We start from the raw sequence: 24,371 nt of genomic DNA on the forward strand, positions 1-24,371 counted from the left end.
GGATTTAAAGGGGAAGATTTGTGCTAGTAGGGATGATTAGGGAATATGTGTTAATAGAGGGGATTTTGGGGGGAATTTGTGCTGGGAGAAGGGGATTTGGAGGGTGAGGAGAGGTTTTATGCTCAGAGGGGAAATTTGAGGGGTAGAGGATTTATACTAGGAGGGGAGATAGCGGATTTGAGCTGGGGGGGGGGGGATTTTGACTTGCAAAGGGAATTTTTTCTTAGGGGGTAAGTGTGAAGATTAGGGTTTGATTTTTTTTTCTTTTGGGGGGGATCTTCGCTGACACACAATATTCATACATTTGGGGGTGGGGGTGGTGTCATGTGGCATCTTTGCTCTGAGCGCTAGGTGACCTTGTCCCGCCACTGCATGCCAGTAACTTTACTTAGTCAACAAATGAAGCCATGTAACTGACAGCTGCCACATATGTCATCACTTCTCATAAGTGTATGCGACAGTATTTATTAATTCTGAGTGTTTACACCATCTCTAATATTAGTGAAAGATTTTACAGGATGATAAGAAGGTGCCACACCTCAGAATTGCTACCCGATCGGGAAGATTTGAAAACCTTTCCCTCTGTCCAACTTGTATTGGTTACACCACAGGTTTTGGGGGTTTCCTCTTTGTCTTCATATATAACATGTTCTCCATCGTCTGTCTTATTAAGAGGTTCAATCACGAATCGACGATTACGAGTATGAATGACACCACTGAAATGATAGTAAAAGAAATCTGATTACTGTGAGGTATTCCTACCCATGTGCTCCTTTTTTGTCTAATTCCCCTTGGTTAGGCTATGAATGCTCAAATATTTACATGTTCCTAGCAAGCAGTAAATGAGCATTAAAACAAGTACTTAATACCTCTATAGCAATTCATCTTCAATGTTCACAGCAGCACAAAGTCGTTCAAGTAATCTTGGCAGCTCAGCTTACCCTGCTCCTTCCTCCTAAGGAATATGCTCTGTTTTTGTAACCCGATGTTACCTTGCTGGTTGGAGGAGCAGGCTGTGTGCTCTTGTGCCCACGCTCCTCCATCACCACCCGCTGCAGGACTCTGTGTGTACAGAGCATCTGTGCTGTGGGCTGAGCTGATGACAGGAGCAGCTGTAAGTGCATCCCCCTGCTCTCCGTCCCACCCCCTCCAGAGTTGTGGGAGATGTAGTCCTGGAGAAGGGCAGACTCAAAACGCATTTATTCAGCTGGGAGCAGGAAAGCATTTTGGATTTTTTTTTTCTTTACAGTACTTTTTGTTTTTGCAGTTGAAGGGCGCTTCATCCTTACATTTTCCAGTTCCTAATCTACACTCTGACCAGAAAGAGAGGGGAATCTTCTGGATAATTATATATCTGCGTATTATCTATACGCTTCTGGTTAGTGCGCATTTCTATCATTTGCACTGGAAAAACAACGAGCACCAATACAGGACTGTATTTCTTGTGTGATCTTCTATTTGTAGTTTATTACGGTCATCTACATTTGCAAATACTATACAGCGCTGCATTTTTATATATCTGTAGTCCTGGAGAAGTGCTGCATACAGAGGCGCATGGGCTGTAGAATACATTACACATGGACCCTGCAGTTGGAGAAAGGACAGAGTGTTATGTGTGGGGACCAGAGAGAGTGCAGACCTGCTGCCATGTCCTGTGCCTACACCAGGGGTTCCGAGGAGACTGTGCAACCAGAAAGCCTTTGCTGTGCAGGGAATCTGGAGAGTACAGAATTATAACCCAAGTCAGTGGTCGGCAAGCCGCGGCTCGCGAGCCACATGCGGCTCTTTACAAACTTAAATGCGGCTCTTCTGTGTGCCGGGCGCCCGCTCCCCTCCCTCCTCTCGGGCGGCCGACCCCTCCCTCCTCTCGGGCGGCCGCCCCAAAAGTCAGGACTCTGCAGCTGTCAGGATGTAGGCGAGGCAGCCAGGATGTAGGCGGGGCAGCGTGACGAACTCCTCTCCTCTCACAGTCCGCCCTGAAGACCAGAACGGCGTGGGAACACGGCGAGAGGAACGCGCGGAGCAAAGGTAAGTGAATTGACACAATATAGGGAATGAATTACTATAGGGGGGATGAATTACTATATGGGGGATGAATTACTATATGGGGGATGTATTTTCAGTTTTAAAAATGTGGCTCTCAAAATAAATTTCAATCGTGGTTTTGGTGAGATTTGGCTCAGTTGAAAAAAAAGGTTGCCCACCACTGACCTAAGTGCAAAGAGACAGATACTATCAGGAAACCATATATTTGTTGTCCTGAGGCACCCCAGAAGTGAGAGGACATCTGACAAGAGGGACCACTGCTGCTGTGTCACTGGGACTGGTGATAGGGCATTGCTGCCATTGATCTAACACTGCTAACAGAGACTGAGTACTGACTGATTGGCCACATATCTAGCAGCCTTGCCAACTGCATGCAGACTTTACCAGTACTGCATCTATCTGCACCACTGTAAAGAGTGTGTCCCAACACTAGCTGGCTGAAGAATTAGGGCAAAGGACGGTCCCCTCACATAGATTCTCTATAAGAACTTTACTTTCCCAGAGTAAGAGACACCTCTGTAAGAAGACCTGAGTAATAGCAAGTTATCATTCAGAGTGCACTCTAAGCAGCACAGTATACCAGTTTCAGGGAGTTTATTGCAATATTGATTCAAGTTACTATTACTGTTTATTTATGCCATTGTTTATTGCTGGTTTGCAGGTTATCAGATATAGATTCTTTCAACCATATAGAGCTCCATTGTAGACTGTTATAACACTTGGTACATTGTCTAGTGAAATGTGGCTGATCTAATTCTCTACCTGCTCATTTATGTTTTTCCTGCCATTTACTGTAATCCATATCAATATATTGAATTCCATTACCACTAACCAGTCTGATGTTTACTTCCCGATACTTATCCATAGCCGTGGGCAAGGTGTTTATATTTGTCCTCTCAACAGTATTGCAGTATCAATTTGCTTAACCTAGTGCTGTCAGAGTGGCCAAGGTTGTTCCCAGAGTTGAAGCAAAGAACAGAGAACCCAAACTACCAAGCGGCTCCTGCAGGGGTAGCTCTACATTTACATTAGAGATTAGAGGGGTGGAATACTACTTCGTTACAGCTGGATGTGGGAGCAGGGGAGCAGCGCTGGCTCAAAGACTTCAGTGCTTCTATTGTGAACTTAAGCTACAGCACTTGCAGCTAGAGGAGGTCAGCAATGGATTGGTTTTAAAACCCATATACTGCTAGTTGCAAATATAAAGTACTCAAAATGTCCACAGTTATACTTTAAAGTACTATTAGCTTCCAGGTCCAGGTGCTTCCACTGAACCTATTCCACAGCTTCAGCAGCTACATATGTCATTGTTGATTTGTTTTATAGTTCATATACTACTAGTTAAAAATGTACACTACATGGATGTCCACAGTTATTTATATTAAACTACTATTTGTTTACAGGTACAAGGGCTGGTTGATGCTTTACTACTTAATGGTGGTAATCCAAATTCTGCCTTCTTCCTAATTTTATGGTGGCTGACATAGATGATAGAAGAGAAGTTCAAGGGCATTTTCTGCTATATACAGTTTCTTGGTAGGGTTTGTGTAGAATTATAGGGGAGAGTATGTCAATAATGTTTTCTCACACAGACCACATGAAAAAAAAAATGGAAGCAGGTAGATATCCTGAATTTGCTCATAAAGTACACAACAACCATGTGCATCATTTGTAACCTCTACACCTAACATACTTGAGGTCAGTGCTGCCTTAAAATTAATTGGTTTCTGCTTTTCTTGGCCTTATTCTGCAATAAAGTGGAACTAATCATGAAAGCTTTATAGTGCGCAGTGGTCAGTTGTATCCAAACAAGATGTAAGAACAGAAAACAGACTTAGGTTGATAATGTTTGCTCTAATAAAGATAATTATCCATAATTGTAAGCAGCATGGAACATGAGAGCTAATTAAAGGTTGACAGATTTATTTACAGTATGTATGTTCTAACATCTTACCTGAGTCCATCACAAGTACAGATAGTGGCCCGAGAGTTAACATCCTGCTTTATAAATCCATGGTAGCAGCAGTGATCCTGCAAGAGATCAACGCAGGAAGTTTAAAGACATTTAAGGTCTTTGAAAACCCATAACATAATAAATATGTGGACTGCAATAGATATGAAAAGTAATGAAACAAACAATGCATTATGATGGGTACACTAATGTCTCTAATTTTGGATAACTATTATTATATAGAGCTTTAAAAAGACTGCAGGAATTAGAATTTTAGAAAAAAACAAAAACAAAAACACATGGTATATCCTATGTTTGTTGGAATATGATGCCAAAAACAGACATTTTACTAATATCTGCAATTATGGCACGTTCTACAGGTACAATCTAAAATGAGTGCATGGGTCTGTGTGGGTATTATTTTCAATGTCTACAAAATGCTTTTACTTAAAAATGTGCAGAGTAATTCCTCGCCATGCAGGAAAGGTTGGGATACAGATGTGGGGCCACTTATGGATACAGATTGGTCCTGAGGTTTTAGTAACACTCCCTGTGGTGCCAGTTTCTCTTACTTAGAAGCTTACTCAGCTTTTTACACAGAGATTACACCAGTGGGGAAATAGGGGTAGTCTTCTATATACGCAATGTGAGAGATACATGCACCATTATAAATATGCTATGACGATTTCTTAAATTATGCTGATATTGGAATGATGTTCCTAATGCGATTAACACTGTATTTCATACAAGCCTAGCACTGGATCCCAAAATATGTACTCTGGAGTTGGTGGATGAACTCTTTACTCTTGAGATGTATACATCCATAACTCGATTACCGTTTACGACTCAAAAACTTATTGCCCAGAAGTGGCTATTACCATCTCTACCTATTCATGATTAAGAGAAGGATTCGATTAATATAATTTTCCTGAAAGAAAACAAATTTGTATACTACCATAGCGAATGCCTGGGTAAATTTACCAGGTGTAAAGCATACTGAACTCTAGAGCAGCGGTCTCCAAACTATGGCCATCCAAGTCTCCAAACTATGGCCCTCCTTCAAGTCCCATGAGACCTTGCAAGACTCTGACAGCCACAGGAAAGACTCCCAGAGGCAGAGGCATGATGAGACTTGTAGTACTTCAACAGCTTGAGGGCCATAGTTTGGAGACCCCTGGTCTAGAGCAATGGAGACATGTTCTCTGGAGTGACAAATCATGCTTCTCTGTCTGACAATCCAATGGACAGGTTTGGGTCTGGTGGTTGCCCGGAGAATGTTACTTGCCTTACCGCATTGTGCCAAGTGTAAAGCTTGGTGGAGATGGAGATTATGGTGTGGGGTTACCAAGACATTTTGAATAATATCATGCTCCCAACTTGGTGGGAACAGTTTGGGGACACCCCTTCCTGTTCAAACATGACTGTGCACCAGTGCACAAAGCAAGGTCCATAAAGACATGAGTCAGTTTGGGGTGGAGGAACTTGACTGGCCTTTAAAGTGTTAGTCCATACAAAAGTGATACTTTAGTAATTTAAAGGAACCTGCTGATTCTGTTTCCTGGTATGCTGAATCTGTATACCTGAGTGTTTTGATGTTCCCACTTCCTTGTGTGTCCTAGCTCCTGTTGTGGGATTTTCCATGACTTGAAATACAATAAAAACCCAACAAGAAGAGTATCTAAGCTTAGTTACTATTAATTTAACCTAACTTGTATTGCTGCCCTCAATCAGTTACTGACTGAAAAAAGTTGATCTACAGCAACCAACTTGTTTTTATCTACAAAATTAAGTAAGGAATCTGCCAAGTCATCGGTTTCATTAATGCTCTAGCTTCCTGCAAACCCATAAAATCAAAATTGCTCTTACAAAATTCCAATTTTGTAAGAGCAACTGTACAAGAATCCAATCACCTACATAAGAATATAACCAATGGATTCAAGTGTTTGTAGGCTGGAACAATGTAATAGCTTTTCTATTATCCTTAGTAGGTAGAGTGAGGTTGATAGTAGGAACTGCAGGATATGCGGAGGGATCACTGGATGGGCACTGGTTAATGGATGTATAGTTAAAGACAGTCCTCAAGAAGGACAATCATTTATAAACAAACCACTAGGTCTTAGCATAGAACAGCTACTAAGTCCACATACAGAACATATCATTCCCCGTGTACCTGATTCTCTGGGCTGATTGTCACTCGAGTCCCATCATCCAGATACGCTGTCTCTGTGTAATTTTTTGCTAGCAATCCTCTGTAGATGATAGCAAAGAATAAATAAACATTAACAACAATTATATAAACATGTAAAAGACTGCATGTCTTAGGACAGGCACATAATGAACAAGCATACATTATTGACAGGATATGTTGTCTGTGTGTTTGTTCTGCCTAGGTGTAGTTTCTGTTCACTAGAGACCAGGAACTATATATTGTACTAATGACCTCTCACCCACTTTCAGAGCAAAGGAACATGCCTATACAGAGCCATTACTGCCAGTGGTATGTTAAAAGAGCATGTCTGCTGAAATTAGGATTTTATGACCTTTTAGCACAAAGTTGGGAGTGCTGGCTCCATACCCCTGTTACTCAACCTGTGACTTGAGGGCCGCTTGTGGGCCTTTGGCAATATCAGTGTGGCTCTTGAACCCCAGCAACCAGCAGAGAGAGCACCGATTTTTAAAGGGGCTGAACTAGTAATCTAGTTGCCCAAACTCAAAAAAGCCTATGAAAAAAAAGGTACCAGGGGCATCTCATGGGGCCCCCTACTGACCCCGGGCCCTCGGGCAGTGCCTGAGTTTCCAAATGGTCAGTCCGCCCCTGAGCTCCCCTGAATGGCACTCTCATCAAGTGCAACCAGATTCCAACCAAAAGAGAGAAGATCCTTTCTTCTGCAGCTACCTCTCATCACTCTCACTTTAGAGGGATAGCTGACCACATACAGCTCTTGACAGAACTGCAGATAAGCTCCTGCTTCTCAGCAGAGACATCACAAGGGCACAAAGTCTTGCCAACAAATCAACGGCCACATGACGCATCATATGCCCAATGCCTGCAATATCTTCTCATCCTAAGGTAGTGCATGCAGGAACAGCCTACATAAGTGGCAACTCTGCTCTGAATTTAGCAGCAGTGCAGCATCATTGCCACACCATCGCAGGAAACTGTAGACGGACTTCACGAGCAGGACTAATGAGTATTTGTGGGATTTTGCAGGCAGACTAAGAGAATACTGTAAGTGCAAATGCATTTATAACTAAGTGCCGCAGTACATATTTTTCAGTGCAAGGACATACTTCTAAAATTCATCAAAATCATTTTACAAGTCTCGGAGATAAAAATTAAATTGAGTGGAGCTGTACTTATTCTAGCTTTATCGATTCAGTTTTTAGACATGTTGCACCATAATCACAGTATTACAGCTTTTTCTGTTACTGTATTCATTCTTAGCAGGAAAGGGATCATTCATAAAAATATGTCAGAAGAAAACTGGGGAGCCCCATGTCTTCTAGTCTTTAGACCAGCCATTCTTAGCAAATATTCTGTGGAACCCTAGAGTTCCTCCAGCGGTTGCTAGGAGCTCCCTGAGTTGTAGCTAATTTGCCTCCCATTTGGTGATGCCTGCATAGTTCCAGAGCCAACTCCACTTAGCTAAAAGATCATTGGTACCATGCCAATAGTTTTTGCCGTCTGTAAGGACAGCATTCTGACTACCACTGTATATAGGGCATTCTTTCCATTAGCAACCAATATATGATGCATTTTTCCCCACTGACCCTCAAATAATTGGTTTTAGAAGGTGGGGAGGAGGGGGTTCTACAAGGCCTGAAAATAATTGTAATGGTTCCTTTGGGGCAAAAGGTTGAGAAATACTGCTTTGTACAAATCAGTTACTTAGAGCTAGAAAGGTTTTCAGTATACAGTATGTGATCTCCATAGCCTAAGCTTTTACAGCTACTAGAAAGTAGGTGGTCTTTAAACCTATAAGAACAGTTGGATGTGCAGTAGATTCACAGGACTGCAGCTGGGCAATGGAATTGGCCAAAGGGTGTATGAACAGGTACATTCGCCTAAGCAGAGCATTCCAGTGTGGAACAGAAGAGTGGCACTGGCAGATGATACTTGCTCTGTTTAACTCAAAGGGCAACAATAGAAATCAGAGAAGGTGATGTACCTGAACAGCATTCTTACTTTTAGTGCTTAAGGGCAGGGGCGGACTGACAACTCATGGGGCCTCCGGGCAATAGGGAATCATGGGCCCCTGTGTCCTCGCCCACACCCAAAAAAGCCTATGAAAAAGCCAATACAAAAAAGGTACCAGAGGCATCTCATGGGGCCCCCTACTGACCCCGGGCCTTTGGGCAGTGCCCGAGTGCTCAAATGGTCAGTCCGTCCCTGCTTAAGGGGTAAGTTCACCTTTGTAACATGTTCCAGCTCCTGCCTCCTGTTACCCTGAACCCCCCTCTATGTGACTGTGGGCAGGGGATCTTCTCCCCTCTCCAGCTTTCACAATTTAAAAATGTGGCCATGCTGGGCTCCGCCTACTTGGCTGCATCATTCATTCACAGAGTTCTGCTACTACTTGTAGTTCTCAATGAACTGCAAGGGTGCTGGTGAGCGCTCTCGTAGTTCATTGACTCTTTCTGCAATTCAATAACTGCCTGCCCCTATGAGGTACAGGCGGACAGTGTACTGAGAGAGTCTGCAGGAGACTGAAATTGCATCTGTGATCTGCTGATCATGGGTGCAATCAGCCTTCAGTAAAAAAAATATAATAAATGCAAAAAGATGTGCCTCTCTTTTTTTTTTATAAAAAGGTGAATTTATTCATTGAGACTGGGTGGGGTTGTAGCCATTAGCTGCAAGCGCTGATCGAATGCTGGTTTTCCAGCATTACTGTTCAACAGACGCCAGTAAGTAGAACAGCTTCTGTTGAACAGTCATTGGTACACACGGACCGAAAAGGCAGCCGGTTGCTACTGAACCGGACAATTTTCAGCTCCTGTATACCCTGCTTAAGACTTTTGTTTTGATGCACCTAGAAAGTATTTAGTGGATTTAAACTGAAAGTTCAATTGTGCTTTAACTGATGAGAGAGGAACCTTTCCTCCTGTAAATACTACAAATCTTCATTCAGCATTCTGCTTGGAAATCTTCACTCCCTTTCCCCAGTTAGAAATCTTCACCCATCCAAGACTGGTCACAGGGTTCTTGTGAAGCAGAATTCAGACAGTGCTCCTTTGAGTGGCTCTTTGAACTCTGCTCACTTTTGTCAGACACCACACAACCAGTGCTAAGGGACACGTCGCATTACCAGAGAATGAAGATTCCCAGGGGTCACAGGAGAATTTGTAACATTTTCACATCTGTCACTACCACCCATTTCTATTTCTCTGGTGGATGTTTTTTTTTTTTTTTTGCAACAGCATTCTTTTTACAATTTGGATTTGATAACTTGATAGATCGTGTGAAATGAGGAAGTACAAAATACAACCAAAGGAAGAGTGGGAGGCTGTGAGGTAAAGAAAAAAGCTGAAACATTATTATCCTGTACAGTATATTATACAACTTAAAATTGGAATTTCCCATCACAGCAGAAGTATTACCACTCAGGGAAAAAAATCTGTTTCAATCCAAGACAGGTGCAGGCTCTGGCTCACCACCACACATGCAGTAGGAAGAAGGGTTAGACGCACACTGGAGGATTAATGAATATAGTAGATATTTATTGGTCTATAGGACACATAAAACACCAGGACATGTATACAGGACTTAATGCCTTTCACACGACCTCATGCCTAATATTAACGATAATATTAAGCATGCGATCGTGAGAAACGCCTTAACAAGTTCTGTATACATGTCCTATGGATCAATAAATATCCACTATATTCATTAATCCTCAGGTGTGCGACTAACATTTCTTCCTATTACAAGTCATTGATATACTGAACGTATACGGTGTATTAGCTTTCTGTCAATGCAGAGCCAATGTGGCCACTGTGCTTGTTGGGGTTAAAAACAGTCTCATTTTAGCACGGCCATTATTTTTATTAAAATCATTTTCTATTCCCGATTTACCTCAATCTTCAATGTCCAAATAATGGAAAACATCAGTGGTATGTGCCACAATCTTATTCATTGATAATGAAAGTGGATCAACTCTTGAAAATCAAGAGGAAATAGCAGTACTATAAAATTTTGTAAGTACTATTGTACTACACTCACCTGCCTCTTTATTAGGTACACCTGTTCAATTGCTTGGTAACAAAAATTGCTAAAGTGACTTTGAATGTGGCATGGTTGTTGGTGCCAGATGTGCTGGTCTGAGAAGTTCAAAAACTGCTGGTCTACTGGGATTTTCACACACAACCATCTCTTGGGTTTACAGAAAATGGTCCAAAAAAAAAAAAAATATCCAGTGAGCGGCAGTTGTGTGGACGAAAAAATGCCCTTCTTGATGTCAGAGGTCAAAGGAGAATGGGCAGACTGGTTCAGCTGTGACATTCAGATGGTAGAGTCAGAATTTGGCGTAAACAACATGGATCCATCTTGCCTAGTATCAACGGTTCAGGCTGGTGGTGGTGGTGTGGGGGATATTTTCTTGGCACTAGAGAGGTGTACCTAATAAAGTGGCCAGTGAGTGTATTTTACCTCTTTTTTGATCTGAATAAAAATGAAATGCTGCTCAATTGCTTTTTCATGTGACATAGAGATCTTGTGATCTTTACCTGGGCTTTGTCTACCAGAAATAAAGTAGATGCTTGATCTGCTCTTCCATTCAGAAAAATCCCAACACTACCAGGTACGGTTGAATTACCAGACCCCTGCAATTTTTACATGAGAAAGGGGCTGGCTACAGAGAGTGTATCAACAATATTGGATGCTGGGAGGACATTGTGTCAAGATTGGTGTTCTGTGGTGTAGGATTAAAGGGAAGTGTAAGCACACGATGGTTGGGTTTGGATTTTTAAATTTCCTCCATTTCCTAGGACAAATTTACTTCAAAAGGTAATTTTTTTTAAGCTATGAGACAGTGACTATCCTTCCTCCATCCCTGTCTGCAATCTTATGCAAGTTCTGAAGCAAAGGTTGTGAAGGAACAAACCGCCACACACCAGTGATGCCAGCATTTGCTCAATTTTATTCCATGAAGCCAACAACAAGGCATAGGGACTGCCTATTTTGACACATTTCACCCATTAGGGCTTAACTACAGAGGTGTTGGAAGGTATTTCCTGGACTTGAGCACCAGGGGTGAAGACTGTGTTGCTGAAGTGCATCCTGGGAAGCTTAGTGGAAACTATTTTCAATAGGCCTTGCAGGAAAGTAGCTCATCAAGGAGCGAGTGTGATATATTGAAATTTGCTACAGTCTGAACAATTATTGATTTCAAGGTTTACTTCCTATTGACTGTAAGAGTTAGAAGATTGTAGAATTTTGATTGTTTTGTCCTGTGCTCCTCCCTGAGTTTATTCTGCCTAATAAACACTATGTAACTTCTTAAAAGTGACTGGTGCAAAACTATTTTTCACCCCACTACAAGCCAATGATCCTACCCTTAGAAGAAGTGATGCTCAGTCTAATGTAACTGGACTAGAGTACTCAGAGTGTGTACCTACTAAGCTGCTTGGGCGTCATCTTACATGACCCTAGGGGTAGAAGGGTTACACTGGAATCAAATAGGACTATTATTATTAGACAGGATTTAAAGAGTGCCAACCGTTTGTGCAGTGCTCTAAAGGGAGACCATGCAGTTACAATACAATAAAATACAAGAGGGTTAAGAGGGCCCTGCTCATAAGAGCTTACAGTCTAATAGGCTATCTAGTGGGGAATCTGAGATAGACATGTGCAGTTCAGAACAAAAAAAATTTGTTTTGTTTCGGATCTATTTAAGTTACTAATTTAGTTTACTTGTATTCCTAATGAAATTCGTTTTATTGAGTTTCAAATGCATTCTAATTGATTGTGAAGAAAAGCTGGTTGTTAAGGAGTGGGGAGGCCGCCACATCCTTAACAATCATGACTTACCTGCTGTCAGTGGGATTCTCTGCTCACAGCAGAATGTAAACAAGCAATACCAGCATTAAATAAAAAAACCAAACAACACACACCGCATGGGGGTCCCGTCCCCCAATCCATACCATGCCCCTTGGGTCAGGTATGAATTCTACAGGGAACTTCATGCCAAAAAATAAAAAGAACAAAAACAGGAGTAGGTTCAGTCAACAACAAGCTATTACTGAAAGAATTCAAATTATGTTGTTAAAATTGATTTTGGATTCACTGAAATTCGCTACTGTTGTATTCAGAAATGTGGATACATTCAAAAATTCCGAATAATGAAAATGTCCCAATTTAAATTCGGAATGAAACAAACCACACATGTCTAAATCGGAGATACCTCACCCCTCCCACAGAGGTCATGGTAGGTAGTTGAAACTGGGAACATACAGTAGATGACAGAACATTTTACTGGAGCTCTCTAAATGCATTTAAAACCACTGCGTGATTAAGCCCCAACAACATCCACTCGAGTGACATTTCAGGTTTGGGTAGACCTAAAGTTAAAATGTTTGATCACAAGAAATCCTCTTCATTTGCACTACACCTTCAGTTAGTTCAAGGCAGCACAAACCACAAGGAATAGTTTGATAAAAACCCTTAGTGTTGTGCGGATTTCAAGTGAATACAAAACATATAAAAGCATTGTAAAAATATTGGTGTATGACAGTAATGTCACTCACTCGGTCTTATCGAGGTGTAAATGTACAGGATTCCCATCCATGTGTAGCTTGTACTGGGTCCGATCTGGATAATTACTCTGGAGATACAAAAGGTTTAGTGAAAGTGAATACAGAGATTACATCATATTTCTTAGAATTCCTGCAGCTCTCGCTGCGCACAGAAAAATGGGGGATCAAATGCAGTATGATACACCAGTAACTTAAAGCTCAATTCCAGCCAAAACATTTTTTTCGTTTTGGACAGCATAGAGAGCGGTTAGAGAACGGTGTTTCAAACTAATGAAACAAGTGTGTTAATTAATTTTAGATGTATTTATGTACAATCAAGATCCTGCAGTGCTTGTGCAAACAAGGGAGCTACAGCAATAGGGAAGGTGGCACTTGCATTTCAGGGATTCAGCTATTAAGTTTTCCCCATCAGCAGAATTGCCAGTGTGGCTGTGAAATCTTTGCATTAAAGCTTACAGAGGAACTTCACTCCCTCAGTCAACAGGGACTACTCTTAATCCTAATGCTTCTAGCATTAGTACATAGATAAGCTCCTAGCATTAGTAAAATAGATAAGGTGTATTATATTTACTTGTTTTAAACTTTTTTTTTTTTTTTACATTTCTTCAGTTACTTCCTGGTTTTCATGCCAAATGATGTCATACATCCCGGTAGTCTTCCAGAGAGGGTTCTCAACTCAGCCTATGCCTGAGCTAAGGACAGATCGATCCCAGGAAGTAAATGATATATGAATCATCTGTCCTTACTCAAGATGGCCACTGCCAGAAATGCCAGGGGGAGTTTGCTTTAAATATTAAAAATGATTTAAATAACATTTTTGGTTTGAGGTGCTCAGTTGCAGTGCAGTTCCACTTTAAGTATATTCTGCTTCTTTTCCTTTTCTGGTTCCTCCCTTCCAACTTCATCAACAGGCTAATTAAATTTTTAAATAAAACCTTTTCATTTCCATTACATACAGTGCCTTATATTAGACCCAGTGATGTCATCAATGGATCTAGGTGCTTCTCTAATCAATGCAGGCAGATCGTGGCTGGTTAGAGGGACTGGTAGGGTGCTCTAAATAGCTTCCTGAAAACAACACACTAGCCTATCCCTAATGCAGTGGTCTCCAAACTACGGCCCAAGGACCGTATGTTACCCTTTGCTTGGCTGTGTCTGGCACTTGGGGCACTATTCCATCCACAACTGATATCGATGATGGGGCACCATTCCTCCCACTGACACCAGTGGTGGAGCAGTATTCCTTCCACAGACACCAATGATAGGGTGCTATTTTTCCTACTGATATAAAAAATGAGGCACTATTATTCCCACCGATACCAAAAATGGGGCACTATTACTCCCACTGAAACAAATGATGGGCCATTGTTTAAATAGGAAGAAGGGTCAGCCGCACACTGGAGGATAGATGAATATAGTGTGTATTTGTTGATCCATAGGACACACAAAACACCAGGACAAAAATACAGGACTTGTTAAGGAGTTTCATACGATCTCGTGGTTATGATTAAGCACACGATTGTGTGAAACGCATTAACAAGTCCTGTATTTATGTCCTGGTGTTTTGGGTGTCCCATGGATCAATAAATACACACTATATTCATTTATCCTCCGGTGTGCGGCTGACCCTTCTTCCTATTGCATCGTGTTTGGTGGCGAGCCAGAGCCTGGACCTGCTGTGGATTGTTTGCCTGAGCGGTATACCTTTTGTTCTTTGAGCCATTGTTTACACCCACTGACGCTGGGGCATTTTCTACTCCCACTGGCCACAATCCAGCCCCCCTAAAGTCTGAAGGACAGTAAATTGGCCCTTTGTTTAGAAACATTGGAGACCCCTGCCCCAATGCAAGTACTGAACAGTAGTTATGCAAATATTAAAATGCCTTGATAGGTGGATGTCAGTCTAAAGGAGTGGGCATTCCTAGGTAGCCTGTAATGTATATCAGCTGTTCTAGGTAACGTCCACATGTAATGTTGAGCCTCCATGATTGAAAAAACTAAGTCCACTGAATGAAATGGGTGGGCAAGGGGCAGTCAGGCTATGTAGAAAAATGCTAGATGATGCTGGATGTCCCCCATCCAGGAATTGAGGTGGGTTCTATTTGACTTACCACAGCTTTCAATGAATACTGTGTGAAGCTCACAGTGAACAATTAAATCAGAGTAAGCAATTTCAGTACAGGAGAAAAGCCTGTACAACTGTGCAGATCTAAAATGTAAATCTGGAGTTCAGCTTTAGGTTTACTGAAGTGTTCAGCATATTTTTGTTGAATAAATATGAAAAAGCTATACTATGGCTTAAACACCAAAGCTAAGAGACCGGTTAGAAGACATTACAAGGCAAATCTTTGATTTTGTTAATTATGTGGCCAAGCTCAGTTCCACAGTTTTGATGGGAGTGAGTCTAGGACTGCAATAGAGATCAATGCAGGCCATAGATGGGTCGAAAATCGGCCGATTTTCATCCAGTCTACAGCCGGCAAAAAGTGTCCCTGCAGAGAGCTCCGCTATTTCTGACAGTTCTCTGACAGTTTCTTCATATTTACAGCGGTTGAAACAGTGTATCTATTTGTTTCCATTTAGGATACAGATGTTTTTATTCAGAAACAAATAGATACAATGTTTCAACCGCTGTAAATGTGAAGGAACTGTCAGAGAACTGTCAGAAATAACGGAGCTCTCTGCAGAGACACTTTTTGCCGGCTGTAGACTGGATGAAAATCGGCCGATTTTCGACCCATCTATGGCCTGCATTGATCTCTATTGCAGTCCTAGACTCACTCCCATTCTTCTTCATCCTCTTCTTCATCCTCTTCTTCATCCTCTTCTTCTTGCAGGTCACTGCTCATGCGCAGATTTTTTATCGGTAAAAAAAAAAAAAAAAAAAAAAAAAAAAAAAAAAAAAAATCGGCTGATTAGCCCATTAATGCCGCGAAAATCGGCCGATCGGCCGATTTTTTTCCAACTTCACCCAAAAAAAAAAAAAAAACGGCCAAAATCCCGAAAAACGGCCGACCAAATCGCCCACTAACGATCCGAAAATCGGCCGATTTTATTTTCGGCCGACAAATCAGCCGATTTTCGACCCATCTATGGCCTGCACAAATCTCTTTGATACAGAGGGGTTTAACTCACAATGTGATGCAAAAGATATTACTGCCAACAAGCAGTTAAATCTCTCAGCAACATAGAAATGTAATGCTCATGTAGCCTTAGCCTATGCCAGCACCTAACTTCGTCTATAAAAATAAAGTTCCATTAATATGTTTCATTAACAAGGTAACCATCTAGATGTAGTAGAACTAGGTTTTTGCACATTTCTTAATATTTCTGTTTCAGCGGTCTTTATGGATTGTAATAAAGTACTTTTACAAATGTCTAGTGGTTTTTCATTCAGGACACATAAAAGAGATAGAATAGTACAAGAGTATAAAAAAGACTATTAAATCAAACTCAAGCCAGCCATACATTAATCTTTTTTTTTCCAATCATCTTGCTGGCTGAAACAAAACTGAACAAATTTCCCCATCAACACAAGTAAGGTGCTTGGTTTAATCCTTCCTGCTGTGCCATTGCATTCTTACAGCAGGCCTCCTTTGCTTTAGAAATACATTGATCAGCGCTGAACTTCAATCCACCTATAGCCAGCTTTAGGTTCGGAGCGCAGGTTCCAAGTCTGGGCATAGCAATCAATAATACAGGCAGCAGACGCAAGGCTAAAGTATACTGGATCCAGTGGCCTTGCCACAGACTTAGAATCCCATCCTGAACACTCATGTTTTCTAGTGCCACCAGTGTGTCAATCATGAATTATCCAGAACAATTATTTGCAAGTCTCATCTTATAACCTATCCCAGAAATAAGAGGATAGCTCCACAGTGGGCTGAGCCATGCAAAAGCTTTATGCCCATTTGGTCAGATGCACATGCAGAACCACTGGTGTATAGTACAAATAAGACCTAATAATATACTGTAGACTCATTTATTTCAAACTGCATGCAGCTGTTTCAGGCTTTCGCCATCATGAGTGAAGTATATGGAAAGCATGGCTTCTACAGAATAGGATTTCGGACCAATGACATAGTAACCTGTATGGTTATATGATATATACATTTCAAGGTAACAGTACCTTGGTTTCCAGAATTAATTTCTATGCCTAGATTTCCAAGCAAAATCACCTGATCTGATCAGTGACATAGTTGATATATTAATCCCTTTAGACATGATCTAATTTAACACAAAACAGATCAGAGTAAAATATGTGACAATAAACAGATTGGTGCAGATCTATCTGACAGCATAAACTATGTAGGTATAAAACTTACCTCTGTGTCTCTCTTGTGCCAAGAATGGATTTTCTCTGGAAAGACAACCTCATACTTCAATCCTCTTGGGAGTCTATTTATTGCTAAGAAAAAAAAAATAAAAAATCAACATTAGTTTCTGACTGTAAGCATCATTACTATGAATGAGTGCACAGTTATCCAGCCGACATAAGATTCTGTTAAAAGAAAAAAAAAAAAAAAAAAAAAAAAAAAAAGGAAGAATATGCTAAGAACAAGAAGGAGCAGGAAAGCTTTGGATCTTTGCCGACTTGCATTTTACACCTGCAACAGTCGGAGTTCTGTTGCTACCCCCCACCCCCTTCCCATTGTATACTGGGGTGGTTTACTAAAACTGGAGAATGCAAAATCTGATGCAGCTCTGCATAGGAACCAATCTGCTTCCAGTTTTTTTTTAGTCACAGCTTATAGTGTTACTAAACCCAGGGGCGTATTTGCGTAAACTAGGCATTTGCCTAGGGCCGCACTTTTCGGGGGGGGGGCGGCAGTGCCCCCCCCCTTTCCCTCGGAAGGTACACTTCCATGGGAAAGGGACAGGGGCAGGGCCGCCATGGCTGGGGGACCAGTGTAGCAGCAAGATTTGTCCCCCCATGAAGATCTGTCCCCCTGATGCATCTGCACATCTTCACCAGCTGCAGAGGACAGCAGAGTGGTGGGCGGATCCCCGGTGTGCACTCAGAGCGTGTGAGGGGCGGGGCCCGCTGTAAGTGCCAGGATGTGCAGGAAGGCCAGAAGGAGGAAGCAGAAGAGGACGAGGTTGGGGGCGGAGCCCGCCTGCTCCTTTGCAGCTGCCGGAGAAGGGACACAGGCACCTGGTGAACCGGACACCATCTGGAGGAGCTGCTGCTTGACAGGTAAGTGCTTGGAGGACTGGTGCTCAATCGGTCCTGTCTCACTGTCCCCTGATACACTGCCCCCCATCCATCACACTGCCCCCTTCCCCCCACATGTCACCCTGCCACACTTTCCCCTCCTGTCCCCCACACTGTCCCACTACCACCCACCTGTCCCCACTGTCCTGATCCTGTCCCATTCCCCCCCCGTCATGCTGCCCCCCATCTGTCCCTCTGCACTCCTCCTGTCCCACTGCCCCTCTCCTGTCCCACTGCCCCTCGCCTATCCTTCTGCGCTTCTCCTGTCCCGCTGCCCCGATCCTGTCCCATGCCCCCAGTCACGCTGCCCCCTACCTGTCCCTCTGAGCTCCTCCTGTCCCACTGCCCCTCACTTGTCCCAAGTGGGCCTCCAGGCCTCCCACTGACACCAATGATGGGGCACTATTCCTCCCACTGATACCAATGATGGGGCACTATTCCTCCCACTGAAACCAATGATGGGGCACGAATATATATTTATTTATTACACACAGAGCGATTTATTTCAAGCAGGAAATTAAAATATTACATAATACCAATTAAAAAAAAAAAAAAAAAAAAAAAAAAGGATTTTCAATACAGAAATATTGTCTCACAAGCAATTACAAATATGCTTGAAGTATTAATTCTCACTTGTGTCATTGTATTTCTTTAAAAAAATTGTGTACATTTAGGCCCCATGAATACCTTAGAATTGTTCCAAAAATCCCCATCTGTATTTATTTCCTTTATGCTTGAATCTACAATTCTGCTCTCTAAAAAGGTCTTCCTTTGAAGCCACCCATTCATATGCACTTATGAGTGATGAGCCAGAGTGAAAGATCACGCCCCCACCATTCCTTTAGACAAGCATGTTCCTCCCTGCTGGCCATAAGTAAAGTTTATACCAGTCAGCTCTATCTCTGGAAAATACACACCTAAAAGGGTGTCCAGGTATATGTTCTTTTACTTTGGCTCAGTTGACACAGGACTACAGTAACTTGAGGCACTGCAAGAAACCATGAGAGATGTAGTTTTGCAATCAGCAGGAAGCTAATGTTCTACTTTCCCTGCTGGCTGTTATGAAGAGCTGCAAATACTAAAAACAGCAGCTGCAGGTATGGGCTAGGGATATACATAAATTTGCAAAGAAAAAAAAAAATATATAGTCATCAACACCCGCTGGTCCATAGAGGTGAATGGACCATCCAATCTACTTATTATTAATATTATATCAAGTTTATATAGCGCCAAAGGGTTTGCTCAGCGCTGTACAATAGAGGGGGGGACAATACATGAAACAGTACAGTAACAACAAGCAGCACACAAGGGGTAAGAGGGCCCTACTCTTTTGAGCTTACAATCTAGGAGGGAGGGGGTAGTGGTACAGGAGGAAATGGCTGTGGGGGATGGAGTGGTATGAGGAGGGAAGGGCAGCGGCTGTTAGGTGAGGGTGGGGTAGGCTTCCCTGAAGAGGTGGGTTTTCAGGGAGCGCCTGAAGGTGAGGAGGGAAGGTGACAGTCTGATGGATTGGGGTAGTGAGTTCCAGAGGATGGGGAAGGACCTGGAGAAGTCTTGCAGTCGTGCGTGGGAGGAGGAGACCAGGGAGCAAGATAGAAGGAGGTCCTGTGAAGAGCGAAGGGTACGGGTAGGGTGGTACCTGGGAATCAGGTCGGTGAGGTAGTTAGGGGCAGTGTTGTGAATGGCCTTATAGGTCAGAGTGAGCAGTTTGAATTTAATGCGTTGGGCAATGGGGAGCCAGTGGAGGGAGAGGCAGAGGTAGGTGGCAGAGGTGGAGCGGCTGGTGAGGTGGATGAGTCTGGCCGCTGAGTTCAGGATGGTCTGAAGTGGGGAGAGTTTGCACTGGGGTAGGCCGGTGAGGAGGGAGTTGCAGTAGTCAAGGCGTGAGATAATCAGGGAGTGTTCGAGTAGTTTAGTGGTGTCTGGGGTAAGGAAGGAGCGTATCTTGGCGATGTTGCGGAGGTGGAGCCTGCATGTGTTTGTAAGTGATTTGACATGAGGTTGAAAGGAAAGGTTTGAGTCCAGAATGACGCCAAGGACCTTGGCTTGCGGGGCGGGATTGATGATGGTGTTGTTGGTAGTGATGAAAAGGATGGGGGGGGGGGGGGGGGAAAGACGAGAAGCTTGGTTTTGGAGAGGTTAAGCTTGAGGAAATGGAGCGACATCCAGTCAGAGATGTCGTTTAGGAGGTGAGTGATGCGGGCGGAGAATGTGGGGGTGAGGTGAGGGGTGGATAGGTAGTTTTGAGTATCATCAGCGTAGAGGTGGTAATTGAAGCCGTGGGAGTGTATGAGTTTGCCAAGGGAGGAGGTGTAGATGGAGAAGAGAAGGGTTCCAAGGACAGAGCCCTGGGGAACCCCAACAGTGAGGGGGAGGGAAGGGGAGGTGGCACCGTTGTAGGAAACGCTGAAGGAGCGTCGGGATAGGTAGGACGAGAAACAAGAGAGAGCGGTGTCTCTGATGCCAAGGGAAAGTAGTTTATTAAGGAGGAGGGGGTGGTCAACTGTGTCAAAGGCCGCGGAGAGGTCTAGGAGAAGGAGGACAGAGTAGTCGCCTTTGGCTTTGGCGGTTAGTAGGTCGTTGGTGATTTTGAGGAGGGCAGTTTCGGTGGAGTGTAGGGGACGGAAGCTGGACTGAAGTGGATCAAGGAGGTTGCTGTCAGCTAGGTGGGCGCTTAGGCGATCTTCGACCAAGCGCTCAAGGAGCTTGGAGATTAGTGGCAGCAGGGAAATTGGTCTGAGGTTGTTGAGGTCAGTGGGGTCCAGGGAGGGCTTTTTGAGTATGGGGGTGATGTCCGCATGTTTTAGGGGGGAGGGGAATACGCCAGTAGAGAGGGAGAGATTGAAGATGTGCGTGAGGGAGCGGATGAGGGAAGAGGGCAGGTGACCGGAGGAGTTGAGAGGAGATAGGGTCCAGGGGGCAGGTAGTGAGACGGGCTTCTGAGAAGACTCTGGTGACTCTCAGTGGTAGTAGGGCTGAAGGAGTGCAGTGCTGGGGGGGTTATGGTAGGCAGGGCCTTGGGTGTGGTGGGGGGCAGTGCCGTTGCGAGGTCAGAGGAGGGGAGAGATGAGGGGGTGATGGAAGGGGGGAGGCTAGATGGGGAGGTAGATTGCAAGTTGACTATGTCCTTGCGGATTGCGTCAATCTTGTTGTGGAGATGAGTGGCAGTCTCGTGGGCGGTAAGTGAGGTACTGAGTGGAGGAGGGGGGGAGAGAGCAGGGAGTTGAAGGTGGAGAAGAGTCGGCGAGGGCAGGTGGAGAGGGTGTTGATCAGGTTAACGAAGTAGGCCTGCTTGGCGGCGTGGAGGAAGGCGGATTTGTAGAGGGAGAACGCAAGAGGGGACTTGGTTTTGCGCCATAGTCTCTCCAGCGCGCGACTGCGACGTTTGAGGCATTTAGTATGGTCGTTCTGCCATGGTTGGAGCGGTCTAGGTTTGATGTTGTGTGTGGTTAGGGGTACCAGAGAGTCTAGGGTAGCTGATCGTGAGTCGTACGCGGTGGTGGCTAGGTCAGGACATGACAGTGGAAGGATGCTGTCGTGTAAGCGGTCATCAGCCGAGTGGAGGGAGGCCGGGTTGCGGCTGGTGATGGTTTGGCGCACTGGGGGGGAGTTAGGGGAAGGGGAGGTGGAGAACGTGAGGAGGTGGTGGTCGGAGAGAGGGAAGGGGGTGTTAGTGAAGTGGTTGAGGGTACTTCATATGAAAGCAGACTACTATAGAACAAAGACGATGTTCACAGTAAAGTTACATATAGAAGCCTCCGAAAGCATTTATATCATATACCTTAAGTAAGGTGAATGTGATTGGTTACTGAGGGTTTTCTTATTAGTCTTTCTACACAGTTTGCTTAGTATACAGTATATTGCTTAAAACTGAATTTTGGGCAAAATTCGTACATCTTTTATATGCCCCCTTTCACATAGCATAAATTAGAAAAAAATAAAAAAAATTGCACATTACTTTTCAGATGGACCCTCCAGCAAGGAAAATACTACAAAGTGTCTTTGTTTATGAGAGGGCTGGGCAACAGTGTTTGTGATAAATTACCCTCTCTGTACTGTGCAGGCAAATCATGTTTATCAATTGTAACTAGATTTGAAAACGGTTTGTCCTAATGCAGGCCATAGATGGGTCGTTTATCAGCCCAATTTTCGTCCGGATGAAAAAAAAAAAAAAAAAAAAAAAAAAAAACGGTCGATATTCACGCCGTCAGTGAATATTCAGTCGTTTTTCACAGATCTTCTTGTTTATTTTTATTGGTCATGCTGGAAAATCCACGAGAAACGGACGTTTTTTGTGGAAATTGGTGGCAGCATTAGCAACGACCGATTTTTCGTTTATCGGCCGACAAACGGACCGTCTATGGCCTACCTAACACAGGGTTAAAAGGTGTAGTCTGAGATTAGGATTCTCATACTGGATGTTAATGAGGACAGATATGCTCACTCTGACATTGTTCAAAAAACCTTGCAGTCAGCCATCACACCTTCTCCCAAGGAACAGATTTACAAAAAAAAAACAAAAAAAACACAAACAAAAAAAAAGGTAAGAAAGATTTAAAATAAAAATTTTAACGCATGCTGTGCATTCATGCTTATGGGAACTCACAACAAACATGGGGTTTTCTCAAATTTGGCTGTGAAAGTGGAAATGAACTTGAAATTGTAGAAATGGGTGGCCACAAACAAAAATCAGCTCCCTTAATGAGGAACTAAACTCCTGTTCTAAAAAAAATTCTAAAAAAGTAAGCTTTTCATGTCAGAGCATATATGTCATTAATGCTTCTCCATGCTTCTTTTTTATTAAATGAACACTGAGCTGTGCACAAGCAGCTCATTGTACATGTCCGTGCGCAAGCAGCTCATTGAACATGCCTGTGTGTGAGCAGCTCATTGAACATCCTGTATAATAAAAACAACATGCATGGGAGTTATATCATTTTGGCCTAGCCAATCAAGGTGGCTGAAGACTCAAAACATGGTGGAAGACTGGGGAGAGAAAAGTGTCGGTGGCAATGGGGATTGCTGGAAAAGGGAATTCACAATGTAAGCGTGCAATAACGTGCAAATATGCTCAGCATACTTATATTATGAAGCTCCTGGAGGCCTCAACATTCTTAAGGAGTTTAGTTCCATGTTGTGTAGCAAGAGAACCTGGTGAGGATGGGTCCTCTGTTCAGCTAGAACTCAGACCCCACTGACACACTCAGTTACAGGTGGAGGCCCAATCACACCTGAAATACTTTAGCATTAGGAAGTGATAGATGTACAGGTGAAACTCGAAAAATTAGAATATCGTGCAAAAGTTCTTTTATTTCAGTAATGCAACTTAAAAAAGGTGAAACTAATATATGAGATAGACTCATTACATGCAAAGCAAGATAGTTCAAACCGTGATTTGTCATAATTGTGATGATTATGGCTTACAGCTCATGAAAACCCCAAATCTCAGAAAATTAGAATATTGTGAAAAGGTGCAATATTCTCTGCTCAAAGTGTCCCACTCTAATCAGATAATTAGGCCATAACACCCGCAAAGGGTTCCTGAGCCTTTAAATGGTCTCTCAGTCTGGTTCAGTAGGAATCACAATCATGGGAAAGATTGCTGACCTGACAGTTGTGCAGAAAACCATCATTGACACCCTCCATAAGGAGGGAAAGCCTCAAAAAGGTAATTGCAAAAGAAGTTGGATGTTCCCAAAGTGCTGTATCAAAGCACATTAATATAAAGTTATGTGGAAGGGAAAAGTGTGGAAGAAAAGGTGCACAAGCAGCAGGGATGACCACAGCCTGGAGAGGATTGTCAGGAAAAGGCCATTCAAAAGTGTTGGGGACTTTCACAAGGAGTGGACTGAGGCTGGAGTCGGTGCATCAAGAGCCACCACACACAGGCGGATCCTGGACATGGGCTTCAAATGTCGTATTCCTCTTGTCAAGCTGCTCCTGAACAACAAACAACAACATCAGAAGCATCTTACCTGGGCTAAAGAAAAACAGACCTGGTCTGTTGCTCAGTGGTCCAAAGTCCTCTTTTCTGATGAGAGCAACTTTTGCATCTCATTTGGAAACCAAGGACCCAGAGTATGGAGGAAGAATGGAGAGGCACACACTGCAAGATGCTTGAAGTCCAGTGTGAAGTTTCCACAGTCTGTGTTGATTTGGGGAGCCATGTCATCTGCTGGTGTTGGTTCACTGTGCTTCATGAAGTCCAGGGTCAACGCAGCCGTCTACCAGGAGATTTTGGAGCACTTCATGCTCCTTTCACAGATGAGCTTTATGGGAATGCCGACTTCATTTTCCAGCAGGACTTGGCACCTGCCCACACTGCCAAAAAGCACCAAAACCTGGTTCAATGACCATGGGATTACGGTGCTTGATTGGCCAGCAAACTCGCCTGACCTGAACCCC

The 24,371-nt window shown here is 43.3% G+C and overlaps 1 protein-coding gene across 1 annotated transcript in view; it reads right to left on the reverse strand.

Moving 5' to 3' along the window:
• The window catches only part of LOC149450060 (zinc metalloproteinase-disintegrin-like VLAIP-B), a 111,158-nt gene that overhangs the window by 74,713 nt on the left and 12,074 nt on the right, over positions 1-24,371 (reverse strand). Inside the window, exons 2-6 of the mRNA XM_089692494.1 lie at positions 17,077-17,159; positions 12,743-12,819; positions 6,168-6,246; positions 4,001-4,077; positions 539-716 (exon numbers count right to left, since the gene is read on the reverse strand). Coding sequence (XP_089548620.1) covers positions 539-716; positions 4,001-4,077; positions 6,168-6,246; positions 12,743-12,819; positions 17,077-17,159 — 494 coding nt within the window. The remainder of the gene's footprint in view (positions 1-538; positions 717-4,000; positions 4,078-6,167; positions 6,247-12,742; positions 12,820-17,076; positions 17,160-24,371) is intronic.

Source organism: Staurois parvus, unplaced genomic scaffold (genome assembly GCF_062004578.1).
Source record: "Staurois parvus isolate SC_StPar_1 unplaced genomic scaffold, SC_StPar_1.0 ptg000586l, whole genome shotgun sequence".
Classification (NCBI taxonomy): domain Eukaryota; kingdom Metazoa; phylum Chordata; class Amphibia; order Anura; family Ranidae; genus Staurois; species Staurois parvus.